At 31.6% G+C, this 17,789-nt stretch overlaps 1 protein-coding gene across 2 annotated transcripts in view; it reads right to left on the bottom strand.

Annotated features, from left to right (window-relative positions):
* Positions 1-609: 609 nt before the first annotated feature.
* Positions 610-17,789, bottom strand: part of fam219aa (family with sequence similarity 219 member Aa) — a 35,852-nt gene continuing 18,672 nt past the window's right edge. The window contains exons 3-6 of one of the 2 annotated variants that reach the window (XM_005161093.6): positions 14,542-14,644; positions 12,453-12,533; positions 8,605-8,659; positions 610-7,159 (exon numbers count right to left, since the gene is read on the bottom strand). In XM_005161093.6, coding sequence (XP_005161150.1) covers positions 7,001-7,159; positions 8,605-8,659; positions 12,453-12,533; positions 14,542-14,644 — 398 coding nt within the window. In that variant the 3' untranslated portion in view covers positions 610-7,000. 2 annotated transcript variants of the gene reach the window in all.

Here is a 17,789-nt window from a genome sequence, read left to right on the forward strand (position 1 = left end):
GTCACGAGCTCAGATTTGGTTGATTAATCATAGGAATTGGGGCATTCAGCACCACATACATGTGTGTATAATGATTTTTTAAGTCGTTTATCTGTTTTTCTACCCTAAACCAAAATACGAAAATCGAGACAAAATCTTGTTGTTGTTTTTTGTAAGCCGTTTTCTTAGTTTTTCTTTTTATGTTTAAAAAAAGGATATGGAATGAACGGAAAATACCGTGACTGTCAAAAACAGCCACTAACATACTGATAGGGTGGTCAACTTGAACTTAAAGAAACAAATGCAGTGAGGTGATGTCATGGTGTAAACCAATTCAGAAATAATCTGACTACAACCACACAAAATATATACATTTAAATATTTTCTACAGCCCTTATGGTTTAAAAGTTATTAAAATAAACATATTGTGCAAATCTACCCAGTTGGTGGCGCTACAGGGTTTGGGTCAGCAACTTCAAATTTGCTGCGTTTAATTTTAAGACTCTTCTCTATCTGTACGCTAAATTTCATAACTCTCCGCCAAATTTTTCAATGGGCTGCTACAGTAGAAAAAGCAGTCATTTTTCTGTCGACATACCAAACGCATAAAAACTCACAGGACAACAGTGCTCCAATTGTATATTTCAGCTGTATTTACTGATATGATTCACTACACGGAACAACAAACATTGTTAAATACTGGTATGGAAACTGCTCACGCTTTACAATCATACTCAGCAACAGAAGGGGAGAGAATTCAGAAAAAGAAAATGAACCAAAAATAGTTGAAAAAGTCATGTGTATCAATAAATTAAAAACATAGCACTGGCAATAAATAACATGACCCACTGTATAGCTTGACTTAAGGCATACTCTACTTCAGTGTAGTAACAGAGAGTGTTGAACCAAAGCAGAGACACAAAGGGATTACAGACATCTTCATTCATCACTTCATCACGTCAGTCTTATGGCACGTCAATATATATGTACCATGACAGCTTAAAATGGCAGACAAGGGGCTTTTTATCCCATTTTTTATGGTGAGCTCACAGAACAGGCATTTTGCAGGTTATATTGCTACGCTAAGGGCTAAACCATAATGGCAATTATTTTCCCTCAAATAAAATAAACAATGGCATCGGTAAACTGCGTAACACTAGCAAAGTATAATGAATAGACCTTGACATGGCAGCGTAGTATAAAACATTTGCCTGCACATTAATAAAGTAATACAGCAAGATTTTGGAGATATGCGTTGTGTTTTGTATCGACGAATAAAGAGTAAAAATCTAATGTTTTGAAAGAGTATAAGTGATATGCCAGCCTGATCTCACGATGAAAACATAACTATTTTACGCTTAGTCCGTTTAGTGGCTAACTCGTACTAATTCGTACGAGTTCAGTCATATAAAATTTGTATGATTTTAAAAAGGAGGTGTGGCACCAAACCCCACCCTAAACCCAAGCATCATTGGGGGATAAGCAAGTCGTACAGAATTGTATGAATGAGATTGTACAGTTTCATACGAATTAGCTACTAAAAGTTACGAATTGCCGTGAGAGTGTGTTGGATATGCTGATCAACAATGTTGAATATTTTAAAAGCTTGAATTTGATTCCACACATTTGTCCCAAAAATTTGGGGCAAAATTTTTTTTAAATGTTTTCAAATTTCTTCTATGGTAACCAAGGTGGATTTTATAGGTTCGAAAATAAATTAAATTAAATTAAATTAAAATGATCTAGTTTTGTGTATAGTGTTGTATAAGTTAAAAACGGTAATATTGTGAAATATTATTATATTTTAGACAAGTAAGGTTATTTAAATGTCTGATATGGTAATCAAGGCTGATTTTATTGGATCGAAAATACACAAAAAAGCTACTATTTAAAATGATCTAGTTTTGTATATTCTGTAGTATAAATAAAAACAGTAATATGGTGAAATATTATTAAAGTTTAGACATTTAAAGTTGTTTAAATGTCTCACATGGTAGCCCAGGCAGATTTTATTGGATCAAAATTTGTAAAAATGCAAATATTTAAAAAGATATTCTGTATATTGCGTTGTAAATTTAAAAACGGTAATATTGTGGAATTTGCAGATTTAAAGTTATTTAAATGTCATGTGATTCTATTTACTTTTATCTAAAAGTAAAGTCGTTTTCATGAAGGAAATTTTATAAAAGAGTCCAATTGAACCAAACTGATTCAAATAATTGAAGGAAAAATGGTTCTATGGTTCTATTAAGAGCACAAACCTGAGTGCTAATTTGGACTGATGATGGCACTAGATGTATTTAGTTATAGACAATAAAAATGCTGTGTTCAATGTTCAGACTGTTCTCTATCTCTCTGCCAAATTTCATATATTTAAACCATCCAGCCCTATGGTATGGTGGCCCCCAAGACTCATTTCCCCTTCTTCAAATTGTTTAGTTTTTCTTCACTACATACTCAAGTCTTGCAGGATTAGAAACTTTAAATACGAAAAGCATTAAAAAAATAATAATAATAAATCATTTGTCACATTCTAAAAGTTTTCCCTCAGTTTTATTCATCATGATGCTGAATAAGAACCCTAAATGTATGTAATATAGTGTACAAAACGTGAAATATTAGATTATTATACCACTGTATTGTGATTTGCATTTAGACATTCTCGTACTTTACTATTGTATGGCGCTCTATGCATTTAATAATGGCTGACAATGGTTGCTACGCACATTGAAGACAATAAGGTGCTCTTGAAGTTTTACAAAAACAACATTCGACAAACAGAAAAAGGAACGGTACGATCTTTAAATGAGTTTAAGGATGAATAACAGATGTTATATTAGGCATTGACTCAAAGAGCTGAGATTAATTTAGATTTTTGTTTAAAAAAAGGCATCAAACTGTAGCAATACAGCAAACACAGACTATCCTGTTCTTCAACATCTCACAAAATGCTACTGCACTTAAAAGACGAGAGCATTAAGAGTAAAACTGATTTCTGTCGTCATTTAGAGTGCTGGAAATAGAGTTTTTACACCGCATTTTATGCATTTTGGCACAAATTGGATGATCACAATCTATAGCCTTGTTATCTTGTTATTGATGTCAATGATATATCCGGCAGCTGTTATTAGAGCAGTGGTGAAAAACAGAGAAATCAATTCTGTATCGATTCTAAGATTTTCAACATGTCACTGTTTTTCCTTGAATTGATTCTGAGCTCAGTCTTTAACAGCAGATGGCGCTCTATGCTTTACTAACAGCCGTACTCGGCTTGCCTCCAATTCTCTACAAATACACATTGAAGCTAAAATAATCAGCAATAAAGTTAGGAAAGTACCAGAAATTTACAAGAGTGCTAATAGTGAACTGTGACAAATCGTAACTTGCAGAAAGCACAAGCGCTCTTCATTGTAATTGTTTGAGTCTATGATTAAAAAAGTAGCCCAGAGCGCCATCTGCTGTTTCAATTGTGACTGCCGATGCTTTTTTTTTTTTTTTTTCATCAGAATTTTGGAGCAATTCGAGCTCTAGCTGCTATCATATTCAAGTAAATCAAAGAAAACTTCGTTCTCCTGCCAACACATTGCAACTTCTCTCAAAACAACTCACAATAATTAAATGTGAAGAAGACTGTACCGAATAATCCTCAATGTATTGTGTAGAGTTACATTTCTATACTCATAAAATTATTTTAGCTGCTTGTTCAAGCTACTTATCTAAAATGAGCTGAATCAACACAATTCCTGAGTTGTTTTTTGACAACTTAATTGTTTTATGTTCAATCTACTTACATTTGTAAAAACATTTAAGTTTACTTAAATAATGTGTTGGGGCAACATGAAGGAATTGTGTGGAACCCAGCATTTTTAACACTGTACACTGTAAAAAAAACAAGGTTCCACACAAATTTATTCATGTTGTCCCAACACAAACCAATTAAGCTAATTTAAGAAATTTAAGTGGATTCAACATGAACCAATTAAGTTGTTCCAAATAAATCTCAACGTGTCCTTTTAAAGTTAATTTAAAATAAGTAGTTTGAACAAGCAGAATTTAGTTTTTTTAAGTGTAGCGTATTCTCTTGAACTGATTTCAATTCCATTAGTGCAGTTGAACTGTGTTGGCTTTATGTGCAGCAACACTCAAATATAGTCTGAATTAACAATTACATCCTGTCACTATCATTGCAGACCAGTGTCCTCAGCACGGGTATCTCAAATAAAAGTGCTCATATTACAACCTAGACTCAATGGAAAGTGTACCTCAGCCTTCATTTTTGCAAAATTTAAAATATTTTGCTCTGGGTATGTTTCATTGCACGTTTAAGGTGGCAAATCAACTAGAGGGCGCCATCTACATTTTTGCAAATTTGAATTACGTTAGGGGCGGCACACTGGCTCATCGATGGGCATTGTCGTCTCACAGCAAGAAGGTTACCAGTTTGAGTTCCGGCTGGGCCAGTTGACATTTCTGTGTGGAGTTTGCATGTTCTCCCAAGGTTCGTGTGGGTTTTCTCCGGGTGCTCCGGTTTCCCCCACAAATCCAATGACATGACATTCACCTATAAACAAAATTGGCTGTAGTGTATGAGTGTGAATGTTAGAGTGTATGGATGTTTACATTGGTGTGGCTGGAAGGGCATCCGCTGCATATGCTGGAATAGTTCGCAGTTCATTCCACAATGGCAACCCCTAATATATAATGGAATTAGCCAAAGCAACATGAATGAATGAATAAATGAAATATGTTATTTAGGGTAGGCTTTACTGTATATTTCAGATACACATTCTTCTTTTACATGTCAACAGGACAGCAGGGCTTGTGCAGATCACTAGACTAGCATATCACTGACCCAACCAATAGTGTTTTCAAAAGCAAACGTAAGAGAAAAATTGCACTGCGACCAGGTAGTTTTACCTTAATTTTACTTTGCTTTCATCTCTTTTGTGGAACTGTTTCACCGAACGCAGACCCAAACGCTTTGCATCACAAGTATATTGTACAACGTGAGCTACCGAAGAAACGTTTTTGACGGCAAATCATAAGACACCGTTAAGTTGATTTGTGGTATTTATTTGATATATTTAAATAATCATTAGTGTGAAATGGAACAGAAGTTTTAAATTGATTTTACCTAGTTTCACAAAAAATGTAGGCCGCCGCAGATATTTTCAATGAGCCTGTGTTGCCATATTTTGCTTTCAAAATATGTGTTCAATGTAATAATTTGTGAGGGTAAACAAAAAAGTGCATGATATATGAAGTTATTGTCTTTCAAAAGAGCCAACAAGTCTGAACTGCATAAAATGAGTCTTCAGTAACTCCAGTCTGACTTGCAGTACAAACTTAAATAGGTTTTGTAACAAATGTCCATAAAGCCAGCCTATTATCTTCACTTGCAAACAATGTCTAATTTGAAATCAAATGCTGTATTTGTAGATGAGACCTGGAGTAGTTTGGTGTTGAGTTGTCGATTTTGTTCACTGTGCCTTGAAAGCAAATCTACTCTGCATGGAAAAGGACGAGGGCTTGAAGTGATATAGTGGAACTGACTTCATTATGGTTCTCTGTTTACAAAAGCTGAGGAAGCCTCCGGAGCTGATATTCAGATGTGGTAATTTTTAACACTGGACATAAACGGTAGACCAATAACAACAGACTGGGACATTTGACCAATGAAATATAAGAAGAAGTGTTTAGAGATATAAGAACCAACCATTTCAGACACCGTGAGAAAAGATGTAATAGCCATTATGCAAACAATTCAAGTGTTTTTGACAGTGAGTGAACAAAAACCTATTAAAGGAAACCATTTAAAGCTAAATTAGGAACTTTTAAAGGAACAGTTCACCCTGAAAGGAAAATTTATATCATTTACTTACCCTCAAGTGCTTCATTTGTGTTCGGTAAACGGAAGAAACTCAAATAGGTTTGAAATGATGAAAGATAACGTCACAATGTTCATTTTTGGGTGAACTATCCCCTTTTAAAACAGCTCTTTTAAAGTATTCCCTTCATTAGTGTTCGCTACAAAGCTACTGGTAATATATTTAAAATATACATTCTAAAGTTACATAATGTGACTAAGAAATTTGCCTCAACACTCCCTTTTGTTAGAAAACACACACTTCTGTCCTAATATAATCAGAAACCATCAAAAATTAATTTCATAAAGCACAGATGCGCTAAATAGAATCCACTGTTTTCCTACATCACACAATGCTTTGTGTGAATTACAAAAGTAACTTTGATGAAACTGTAAACAATCAGTGAAGTGTTAAAAACCAAAAGAGATTCAACAAGGTCTCATTAGTCTTTCTGCGGCGATATTACAGACGTGTTAAATATTATTTTACCAAATGGAATATGATTGGAAGGAACAGATTTCCTAAAATTACATTAAAATACCAAGCGTAATGCTATTTTCATGATAAATAAAAAAAGTATAAAGGTATCCGTCCCTTTCGTTCAGTTTTCACCATTTTATTATTCGAAGAGATATGATATTGTAAATGCAACCCGTAATTTAAAGGTAAATTAAAGTATTTAAACAAAATGTGAATTTTCTTTCATAATCATATTTTAAAAATTACTTTAAATAAAAATAACACATAAAAAGGGGAACAATTTTAACGATTTAGGGGTCTTTTTCTTACTTCGAACCAAAAAAAACAATGGTACTGAGGAACCTGTAGTGTGAAATGTTCATTTTTTGTTCAGTTTTTGAAATACTCGAGCAGCTGTTTTCTTCTGATGTTGCACCATGCATTTATATACACTTCAATGCTTCTTACATCTATACATACCTAAATCTAGCGCCCTCTGGTGGAAATATAAAGACTAGCGTCCTACCATAGGAGGAACCATTAACTGTTACATATACTTCCCGTTCGTTATTATTTTTTTCCCTATTTGATATTAATTATAATACACTCATTCTACTGTTCTCAAGTTCTTTAGTAGTTAATCTATGCGGAGGGTTCAAGCTGGACTCTCAGGTCAGGACAGGAGGAGGGTTTGGTTACTGAATTTGACAGGCTGTGGAGGAAGTGGCTTGGCAGCACATGCAGGTGGGGTTCACAGATTTGGGGGGAATGAGGTCCAGGTCTTCATCATCCGGTATTTCATCCAACCGGTAGCCGTCCTTCAGAAGCTGGATGTTTAAGTCTTGGTTTATTTGCTGTGGCAAAAGAGAAGGAATAAGCAAATTTGTTAGCTATTTAAGAATATATATTATCATAAAAATAATAATAAGTATCATTAAGTAAATATATATTAATGATAATAAGGTTATAATAATCAAGAGAAATGTCCCTCTCATTGACTTTTCACAACAGATATGAATTATTTCCTAAAATAGAAATAGTAAAAAAAAATATTAGATTTAATTTTTTTAACAACAACAACAATAATAATAATAATAATTATTATTATTATTATTATTATAAATAAATTGTATAAAAAAGACAAAAAAGTTGCATTCTAAAACTAAATGAAATTAGATTAAATTTAGTTAAATAAAAAAGTAATATTATTCAGTAAATATTTTATTATATATTTTAGAAGATAATAATTAGATAACAATAATCAAGATAAATGTCTCTCTCATTCAGTTTTCACGACAGATATGGATTATTTATTAAAATAAAAATAGTTTTTAAAATCATTATATTTTATTATTCTTTTTAATAATAACAACAACAAATATAATAATAATAATAATAAAAATTATTATTATTATTCTGAATAAAATAACAATAATAATAATAATACATATTAGATTATTATTAAATAATGATAATAATAATAATAATTATTATTATTATTATTATAAATATAATAACAACAACAATAATAAATGTTATTATTATCATTGCTGGATGTTATTTTTATATTAAACTTAAATCTTTAAAAAGTATGTTTAGAAAAATGCCAAAAAAAGTTGCATTCTAAAACTAAATGAAATTAGATTAAATTTAGTTAAATAAAAAAGTAATATTATTCAGTAAATATTTTATTATATATTTTAGAAGATAATAATTAGATAACAATAATCAAGATAAATGTCTCTCTCATTCAGTTTTCACGACAGATATGGATTATTTATTAAAATAAAAATAGTTTTTAAAATCATTATATTTTATTATTCTTTTTAATAATAACAACAACAAATATAATAATAATAATAATAAAAATTATTATTATTATTCTGAATAAAATAACAATAATAATAATAATACATATTAGATTATTATTAAATAATGATAATAATAATAATAATTATTATTATTATTATTATAAATATAATAACAACAACAATAATAAATGTTATTATTATCATTGCTGGATGTTATTTTTATATTAAACTTAAATCTTTAAAAAGTATGTTTAGAAAAATGCCAAAAAAAGTTACATTCTAAAATTAAATTAAATTAAATTAAATTAAATTAAATTAAATTAAATTAAATTAAATTAAAAATGTTTTAGGATACTGTTTAAATGCCACTGAATTAGCAGTCATTTAAATACTTATCATAACTCTGTACAGTAGAGACCACGACATGGTAAGGGGTTCGAATAGTTTATTATTTAATGTATATATACCTGTTCCCTCAGACATCTCACCTCGGCTGAAGAATATCCAGATGATGAATATCTGGACATATCGAAGTCATCATCACTGAAAAAACAAGAAATAGCACACAGATCAGCAATAAAACTTCTGAAGAAATCACACTTATAAATGACGGAACATTTTTTACTTCTTTTTTTGTGGCTCAGTTTGATACAGCAAAGAATTATATTAAATACAGTCCCCAATTTCCAAAATATTTTTTTATATGTGATCTCCTATAACATTTCCAGTAATATTAGATAGATTTGATATAAAGATCTATTTAGTCAAAATAAAGCAAGAGAAAGAGAGAGAGAGAGAGAGAGAGAGAGAGAGAGAGAGAGAGAGGAACATTTTAGCTAGAAAAAAAAGTGATAACAGTGATAATCATATCTTTCTGTTGATTTCTACAGTAATTACAGGCTTGTTTTAATGAAGCAGAGCTCTCCAATAAACCAATGATATGTGTTGTAAGAGTGGAAGAAAACCAGTACAAGCCTGTGACGGACAGAACAGCCAAGCGTGTGACAGACAGTGGGTGTACAAACTAAATGTCAGGGAATGAGTGTTACATACAGCCTGGCTGAAATGGAAATAACAGACAGAGTGAGACAATGAAGGACGGGTGACCTAAAACATGACTTAATCTCCACTGAGGTCACAGAGATCCAGCTGGCAGCGCAGAAAGCATGAGGTTAACAGTCTGATCATCTGAAGCCAACAGCAAACACATTATTAGGATGAACACATACTGCGACATGTCTCATTACAGAAGGGTGGAGGACACACACACAAAAAAAACACACTCGGGACCGCGGTCAACAAAAACATGTTTTCTTGCTTCTTTCTAACAAAGAATGAAAAATCCTAGGGCTGGAAAGACATTTACAAAATAAATGCGGAATTGAGTTATAAGGTTAATGATGAATGAGTTTGCATTGAATGCTTAAGCCTCTTAATGTATTAAAAATCTGGATTTTCAAATAGCTTTTAAAAAATATTCGCAAAATAAGAGAAAAAAAATTATTGTAAGAGTTGAGTTCACCTCTTTTATGAAAAACTATGCAATTTTAATATATTTTACTTAAATATTCAAGATTAACATTGACTGAAATGCTTAATGATGGTTAATCTTTATTAATAGATCATATTCTTTAAGTTTTTTAATAAATTAATTAATTATACAAAGAAAATCTATCAGAGTTTACTCGGGAAATTTCTGAAAACTTTAAAAAAGTAAATAAAAACATTAAGAAAAGATTCTATTAACGATTACTTTTTTGTATTTTATTTTTTAAAAAATTTTTATTTAAATATGCTCACTATCTCTGCTGTTGTTCTCTGATGGACATTAATGTATATAATATCGTTAACATTTACTAAATAGTATATTTATATAAATACACAAATACATTATTTATTTATACACTAAAGACGCCTCTTATATGGAGAATGGAGTCACATGAATTGCTCAAGTGAGATTTTCACAGAGTGTAAAAATCTTAATGGTCCTGAGGGTCTCGTCGATCCAAACTAATCTTTATTTTGTATTTTCTATTGGATTCAATTTAGGTGACTGGCTAGGCCATTCTACAGCTTGATTTTCTGTCTCTGAAAGCATTTCTTTCGAGATTAACATTGACTGGAATGCTTAACGATGGTTAATCTGCATTAATAGATCATATTCGTTGAATTTTTAAATAAAATAATTAATTATACAAAGACAACCATATCAGAGTTTACTCAGAAAACATCTGAAAATTGTTTTTAAAAATAATAATAATAATAGAAAAATGAAAAACATTAAGAAAAGATTATAATATTACTGCATTTTTTAACAAAAACATTAATGTTTCTTAATCAGCAAATATCAGCATATAACAGAATTCTGAAGGATCATGATTTTTTAAGATCAGTAATGAATTCTGCACTGCAGGTTAGCACTTTTTTAAATTTTGTTGCGTTAGGAAATCTTGTTAATAATATCATTCACAATCTAAATAAAAAATAATTACAAAGAGGGTGACACTGTGGCGCAGTAGGTAGTGCTGTCGCCTCACAGCAAGAAGGTTGCTGGGTCGAGCCTCGGCTGGGTCAGCTGGCGTTTCTGTGTGGAGTTTGCATGTTCTCCCTGCGTTCGCGTGGGTTTCCTCCGGGTGCTCCGGTTTCCCCCACAGTCCAAAGACATGCATTACAGGTGAATTGGGTAGGCTAAATTGTCCGTAGAGTATGAGTGTGAATGAGTGTGTCCCAGAGATGGCTAGCGGTTGAAGGGTGTCCGCCGTGTAAAAATGTGCTGGATAAGTTGGCGGTTCATTCCGTTGTGGCGACCCCGAATCAATAAGTGGACTAAGCCGAAAAGAAAATTAATGAATTTCAAAGAGAAGCGTTCTGAATTCATAAATTAAAATCACTTACACCAAGAGGAATTGGATCTCCCTGTGTTTCTCTAATGTTTAATCCTTTATCTACAACATTGTGAAACATGGATTTTGAGTGTATAATAAAAAAACAATAATATGAAAATGTATTTTACCATGGTTTTAGTATGAATTAGCATGTTGCTAGCATGTTTTAGCATAAATTAGCATGTTGTTAGCTTGGTTCCAGTATAAATTAGCATGTCGCTAGCATGTTTCCAGTTTAAACTAGCATGTTGTTAGCATGAAATTAGTATGAATTAGCATGTTGCTAGTATGATTAGTATGTTTGTTAGCATGACTTGGTATGTCGTTAGTATGTTTCTAGTATGATTAGTATGTTAGTATGTTTGTTAGTATGTTTCCAGTATGTTTGTTAGTATGGATTAGTATATTGTTAATATGTCCAATGTAAAGTCAATGGCAATTTTTTACAAAAGAGGTCTATGGGACAATTGCTAATGTGCCATAAGTGGTTGCTAGGATGTGGCTAGTAAGTTGAAAGGTCATCAGTTGTTGGCAGTTTGGTAGTCTGAGGAAAATGAGCATAACCATAAGTATGTGTGACAGTCTGGTGCAAAGTTATGAGGTCATAAAATTTGGTCCAATGTTACGTCAATGGGACTTTTCATAATTTTCTGGGTCAGTTTTCTGAAAATCGTAAGTTTGATCAGTTGGAAAACAAATAGCAACCCGAGTCAGAGTAGTTTGGAGTTTTGGTGTTAGTTTGGTGGTTGTAGTATGAACGGTCTAGAAGGAGATGCATATAGAAATTAGAAGAAGAAGAAGACGGAAGAAGAACAATTTTATGTAGTATAACAGTATGTTGGATTTCTCAAGTCACCAAAATAAGAAACTTTTTAGTTAACCAAAAACATTCAATAGTACTGTATGTATCAAAGGGTTACATTTCAGGGTCAGACAATATAATTATATATATATATATATACAAAAAAACAGCATTTTGGACAATTCTGTATATAGTTAATGGTCTTTGCTGTGATGGATGAGAAAATTTTTGTAATGTCTGAAGTGAGACTTTTCAGCTTTTGCCAACATATATACATTATATGCAACAGCAAATGTTTATTCATTTAGCCAGAGCGTTGCGATCAAGAAAGCACATTCACTTGAAATCTTTTTTTCCCTTTGACAGTTTTTCACGCTTGTCAGAGGGCACCAGCTTTAGAGCTATTAAAATTAGCTGGTATTTTGTTTAAATGTCAGGTCTGTCAGGTCTTTTTTTTTACATGGAGATGGCTGGCATTGCATCTGTTAGAAAAGCGGCGCAAGCTTTAATTGGAGGATTTATTCCCATCTGGTTGCTTGTTGCATATTAATCTGTCAATTTAAATGAAATATTCTGTAATGTTCATAACAGATTTCTAGAGAAAGAATGACAGAATGAGTGAAGGTTTAATGTCTGATGAGTGTTTTACCTGTCTGTGTCCAGTGCTACAAGCGGCTTCTCATCTGGACTCTGGTCTAAGGATGAATAGCCTTTATTAGGGACAACCAACCTGGAATAGGAGTAGAAGAAAATCAGTAAAATTTTGATTTATATTTACATATGTTCATTATCTCTGCTGTTGTTCTCTGATGGACGGTAATGTATCCGGGTTTCTGCAGGTTTCACCAAATCAAGTTTAAGACTTTTAAAGACCCTTTCAAATCCAATATGAAAGAGATTTTAGACTTATACGAGGCTAAACACTAAGGGTTACTAATTTTTTGTAATGGCCTGGTTGGACCAATGGAATTCGAAAAAACAAATGTAGTAATTTCCTAACCACATATTTTAATGTGTGAAAACAAGAAAACGTTAGTTGTATAGACTTTTTTGAACATAATGTTTCTTTTTTTATAACAAGTTTAACATTGTTAAAAAAACATTATTTTATTATGAAGAAAACTACAGAAATAATAAAACATTTGTTGGCTTTTGCTCCAAATGAATTCAGAATAACTCCTAATTGTTTTAATTTAATAATAAAAAAACGCTGTTGTGAAATAAACATCTCTTTGCAATATAAACGTATACATAGATAGATTAGATAGATCTATATTAGATATATTAGATAGATTGTTATTGATTGAATGGATGTCGGCCCAATTGGGAAACTTTACTTCAACAACTTTTAAAATTAAGTACTGTTAAAAATGATTTAAGACCTACAACACAATTTTCTGTGAATTTAAGACTTTTAAAGGCCTAAAAATTATTTTTCTAAATTTAAGACATTTTAAGACACCCTGTGTATATAATATTCTTAATATTTACTATTAATAAATAACACGTGCATAAGTACACTGTCTTTGATTTTTTTTTTTCATTCTATTTCTTTGTGAATATAGACAAGCTATTTTAAAATAATGTGGTCACCCAACATCTTGAGGAATTGAAAGGTAACAAGTTTAAATTCAAATTAATAAATTGTTATTATTCAAATTATTAAATTAATAAAGAGTAGCAAAAAAAATTGCAAACCACAAAAATGTTACTAAATTTTTTTGAGATTGTTTTTATTTTCTTGATTTGTCCGTATTAAAACTTTATTTAATATTTTTTACCTAAATAAAACCTAGCCAAAATAAAACAAATAAGACTTTCTCCAGAAGTGAAAAACGTATGAAATACAGAGAAAATTCCTTAATCTGTTAAACATAATTTAGGAAATATTTGAAAAAGAAAAGAAAATTCACAGGAGGTCTAATAATGTTGTGTATTTATTATATATTTTATATTTTATAATTTATTATTTATTATAATATTTATTTTCACATTTATATATAAACTTGTATATATAAACTACTATTAAATTAATTTAGTATTAAATGTAATTTTAACATTTCCCAAACCATTAAGCACTAGGTCTACGCTGGCAAGTGAAATGAATGAAATAAGATGCATGGTTGAATTTGACATCGGCCAGTCTTACAGCCAGACATCTTTTGTTCTTCCAGAGGGACAAAAGCTCAAGTTAATCTCTGGCCCTCAGGCTTTTCCAGTAAGCAGGCCTGTGTGCAGCTAATCTTCAGGCCTAAAGCTGGGCCCTGAAGCAGGCCTGCGGACAAGTCCTCGCATTTCTGCTAATCCTAAAAGGGCACCAGGGACCGAAGAGATGGCAGAAGACCTCAGAAGGACAGCAATAACACTAATTAACATTCACAGACTCTACAGCCTTCATTTAAAACTGCTGTTCATGAGATTAGATGTGGTTCATACAACTGGCACAAAGCACAGCTGCTAGAATTTTGACTAGGACCAATAGAAGGGAGCACATTACACTTATCTATCCGAACTATTTGTAGTCAGATAGACGGACGGAAAGACGGACAGACGAACGGAAGGAAGAAAGAAAGAAAGAAAGAAAGGAAGGAAGGAAGGAAGGAAGGAAGGAAGGAAGGAAGGAAGAAAGAAAGAAAGAAAGAAAGAAAGAAAGAAAGAAAGAAAGAAAGAAAGCAAGAAAGAAAGAAAGAAAGAAAGAAAGAAAGAAAGAAAGAAAGAAAGAAAGAAAGCAGTCTCACCTTGTTCTGGCCATAACATTATTTTTCTTGGGTTGCTGATTGACTGGACTACCCACAGTTCCATTCTTCACTGAGCCCTTCCTCGCAAGCTCTCGCTGTTTCTCTACAAAAATAAGAAATAAATAAATTTATACATAGGGGTTCCATTTAAAAATTAATGTCTCTCTGGATAAAATGAATGGCGCTTTTAGCTGTGATACCATCTATTGACTTGATAGAATGTCGATCATTCAAATGCAAGCAAATGCGATGGCTGCATCATTATAATATTTGAATACAGAATTGTGATTCATCCTTATTCTTCTGAGCATTTGCATACTGATTTCTTTCTAGCAGACGTCTGCAGTTGCAGTTACACTGGCTGTGTTCTTTGGATGTCAAATAAATACAATGTAAAAAAACACCAAAAAAATGTTGAGTAATAAACATTGAGTGTATAGTCTTATTAAAGCCAGACACAAAAAGTATAAAACTAATAGTAACCAATACATATTTATTTATATTAAGAATTGCAAACATGTTGTATATTAAAATTTTTCTAAAATTTTAAATGCTACTTTGCATACATTTCTACAAAAAAAATCTGAAAATGTCAGGTTCAAAAATAATCAGTTTTTGAAATATTAAAAGTTTTGACAGACAAGTTTTAATTTTAATTACTTTCGATGTGCTAAAACATTTTTAAATTATTTATTTTTTTAGATAAAAGCATACATACACACACGTTAAAACTGTAAAACAGAATAAAGTGTATAGGTCTAGATTGAAAATTGAAAGAAATCTATTATATATAACTTTATTATTTAATGCATAAAGTAGCCCATTTATAAAGTGTGTTAAATTGATCTGAAACTTTAAAATAATAATTATTTTTCTTATATATTTTTAAGAAATGCATCAGTAATGTGTGTTTTTGTCCATTTGTGAACGGAATGAAGAAAACGAAACTGAATACTAGCGTAAACAGGGCCTAAAATTTTATTTATTTATTTATTAACAATGAAATCGAAACTGTGAATCGATAAGAATCAAAATCAATGGGTATGGAAACCGATGACATTCTAACAACCCTAACAGCAGCACGTGTAAGTGAAAGGTATAGTGTGCATTGCATTTGTTTTTGTTTTGCTCCTTATTTACACAAATACTGCAAACAGCAAGAAAAACTGTGATGATTTGTACAAAATGATCATGTACATAATCAGGCACATTTTGTACGATCAAATTCCTCAGTAATAAACCTCAAAATATATAGATATGGATAAAACTGTGAAGTTTGGTGTACGTAAGTGCTGCTGAAATAAGTGGCTCAGTCCAAAGACATGCATTATAGGTGAATTGAATAAACTAAATTGACTGTAGTGTATGTGTGTGAATGATTGTGTATGGTTGCAGCTGGAAGGGCATCCGCTGTGTACAACATATGCTGGATAAGTTGGCGGTTCACTCCCCTGTGGTGACTCCTGAAGAATAAAGGAACTAAGCCGAAGGAAAATAAATGAATGAATGAAAAAACATAAAATCTCAAAATTGACAAGTCCATAAAATTTTTATTTTTGCCTGGAGTGTCTCTTAATATTCTCCACTGTGTGTGGTTCTCTGGCTGAAAAGTGTTTTTTCATGCGTGAAGTCTGAGCTTGACTCCTGCATGACTTCCATACACTGGCCTGTGTGCATGTGAGAGAGAGATTTCTCTGCGGTGTTATAAGTAATAAGGCTGTCAAAGAGAGGACTGTAAAGTGAAGTTTAATTAACAACAGCGACTGCTGTGTTTCAGGATGCCCTCGACATCTCTAAACAGAGTGTGGTGTAAGATACAGACGCAGGGCAGCAGAGAGAATGAAGAGAGGACAAAACGATAAGCAATGTTGTTTTTCTCCATTCTGCTGTTTCCTGAGGGAAATTAGACTATTAATCGTTTTTTAACAACCAGCTGAATGTTTATTAGTTATTCAAGCACTGAAGGGTTTTAGAGGGGAAACAAACAGGGGTTCAAACTTCAGGAGATTACATGGATTTTTATCTTCGCCCAAAATCAATTTGTTTTGCTGTATTTTATTGTTTTGTTCATTTGTTAAACCATAATAACATTGGTATAATCTGTTTAATGTTATGCTTTATTGTTAATTAAAACTATTAAAATCGTTTTCAGTAATTGAATGAAGCAGACAAATAAAGAGAAATATTACAGGAAAAACAAAAAAATCTACAACAAAATTGTTGTAATCATTATTAAAAGTGTTAAAATCATTATTAAAATTAAAATAAATTGAAACTAAATATGTAATAACATGTATGTACTAAAAATGGAATATTAACTAAATACTTTACTTAATAATACTTTGAAATAATACTTAAATATATTCAAGTATTAATTAATAAAAGTAGTAACTAAAAAATATATTAATATTATTTTTTAAAAATATTAATATTATAACAGTACATAAATAGGCTGTTTTTTTTTTCAAATAAGAGAATGCAGTTAATAACTCAAAATGTCCTTCTAATAATAGATAAATAAATATACTACAATAATAATTGTGTAATAAATTATTACAATAATGATTAACTTATAACCACTGACACAAATATTATTCTTCAATTAAAATAATTTATATATATATATATATATATATATATATATATATATATATATATATATATATATATATATATATATATATATATATATATATATATTTCAAAACGTTTTTCATTTTTAAATATTTCCCAAATGGTGTTTAACAGAGCAGGGAAATTTTCAAAGTCATTCATTCATTCATTTTCTTTTCGGCTTAGTCCCTTTATTAATGCAGGGTCGCCACAGCGGAATGAACCGCCAACTTATCCAGCACGTTTTATGCAGCTGTAGCCCTTACAGCCGCAACCCAACACTGGGAAACATCCACATACACTCATTCACTACGTACAATTTAGCCTACCCAATTCACCTGTACCACATGTCTTTGGACTGTGGGGGAAATCGGAGCACCCGGAGGAAACCCACGCAAATGCAGGGAAAACATGAAAACTCTACACAGAAACGCCTACTGACCCAGCCAAGGCTCGAAGCAGGGACCTTCTTGGTGTAAGGCGACAGCACTACCTACTGCGCCACTGCGTCAACAATTTTCACAGTATGTCTGATGATATTTTTTCTTCTGGAGAAAGTCTTTTTTGTTTTATTTCAGCTAGAATAAAAGCAGTTTTAAATTTTTTTTAAAACCATTTTAAGGTCAAAATTATTA

Source organism: Danio rerio, chromosome 21 (assembly GCF_049306965.1).
Source record: "Danio rerio strain Tuebingen ecotype United States chromosome 21, GRCz12tu, whole genome shotgun sequence".
NCBI classification, from domain to species: domain Eukaryota; kingdom Metazoa; phylum Chordata; class Actinopteri; order Cypriniformes; family Danionidae; genus Danio; species Danio rerio.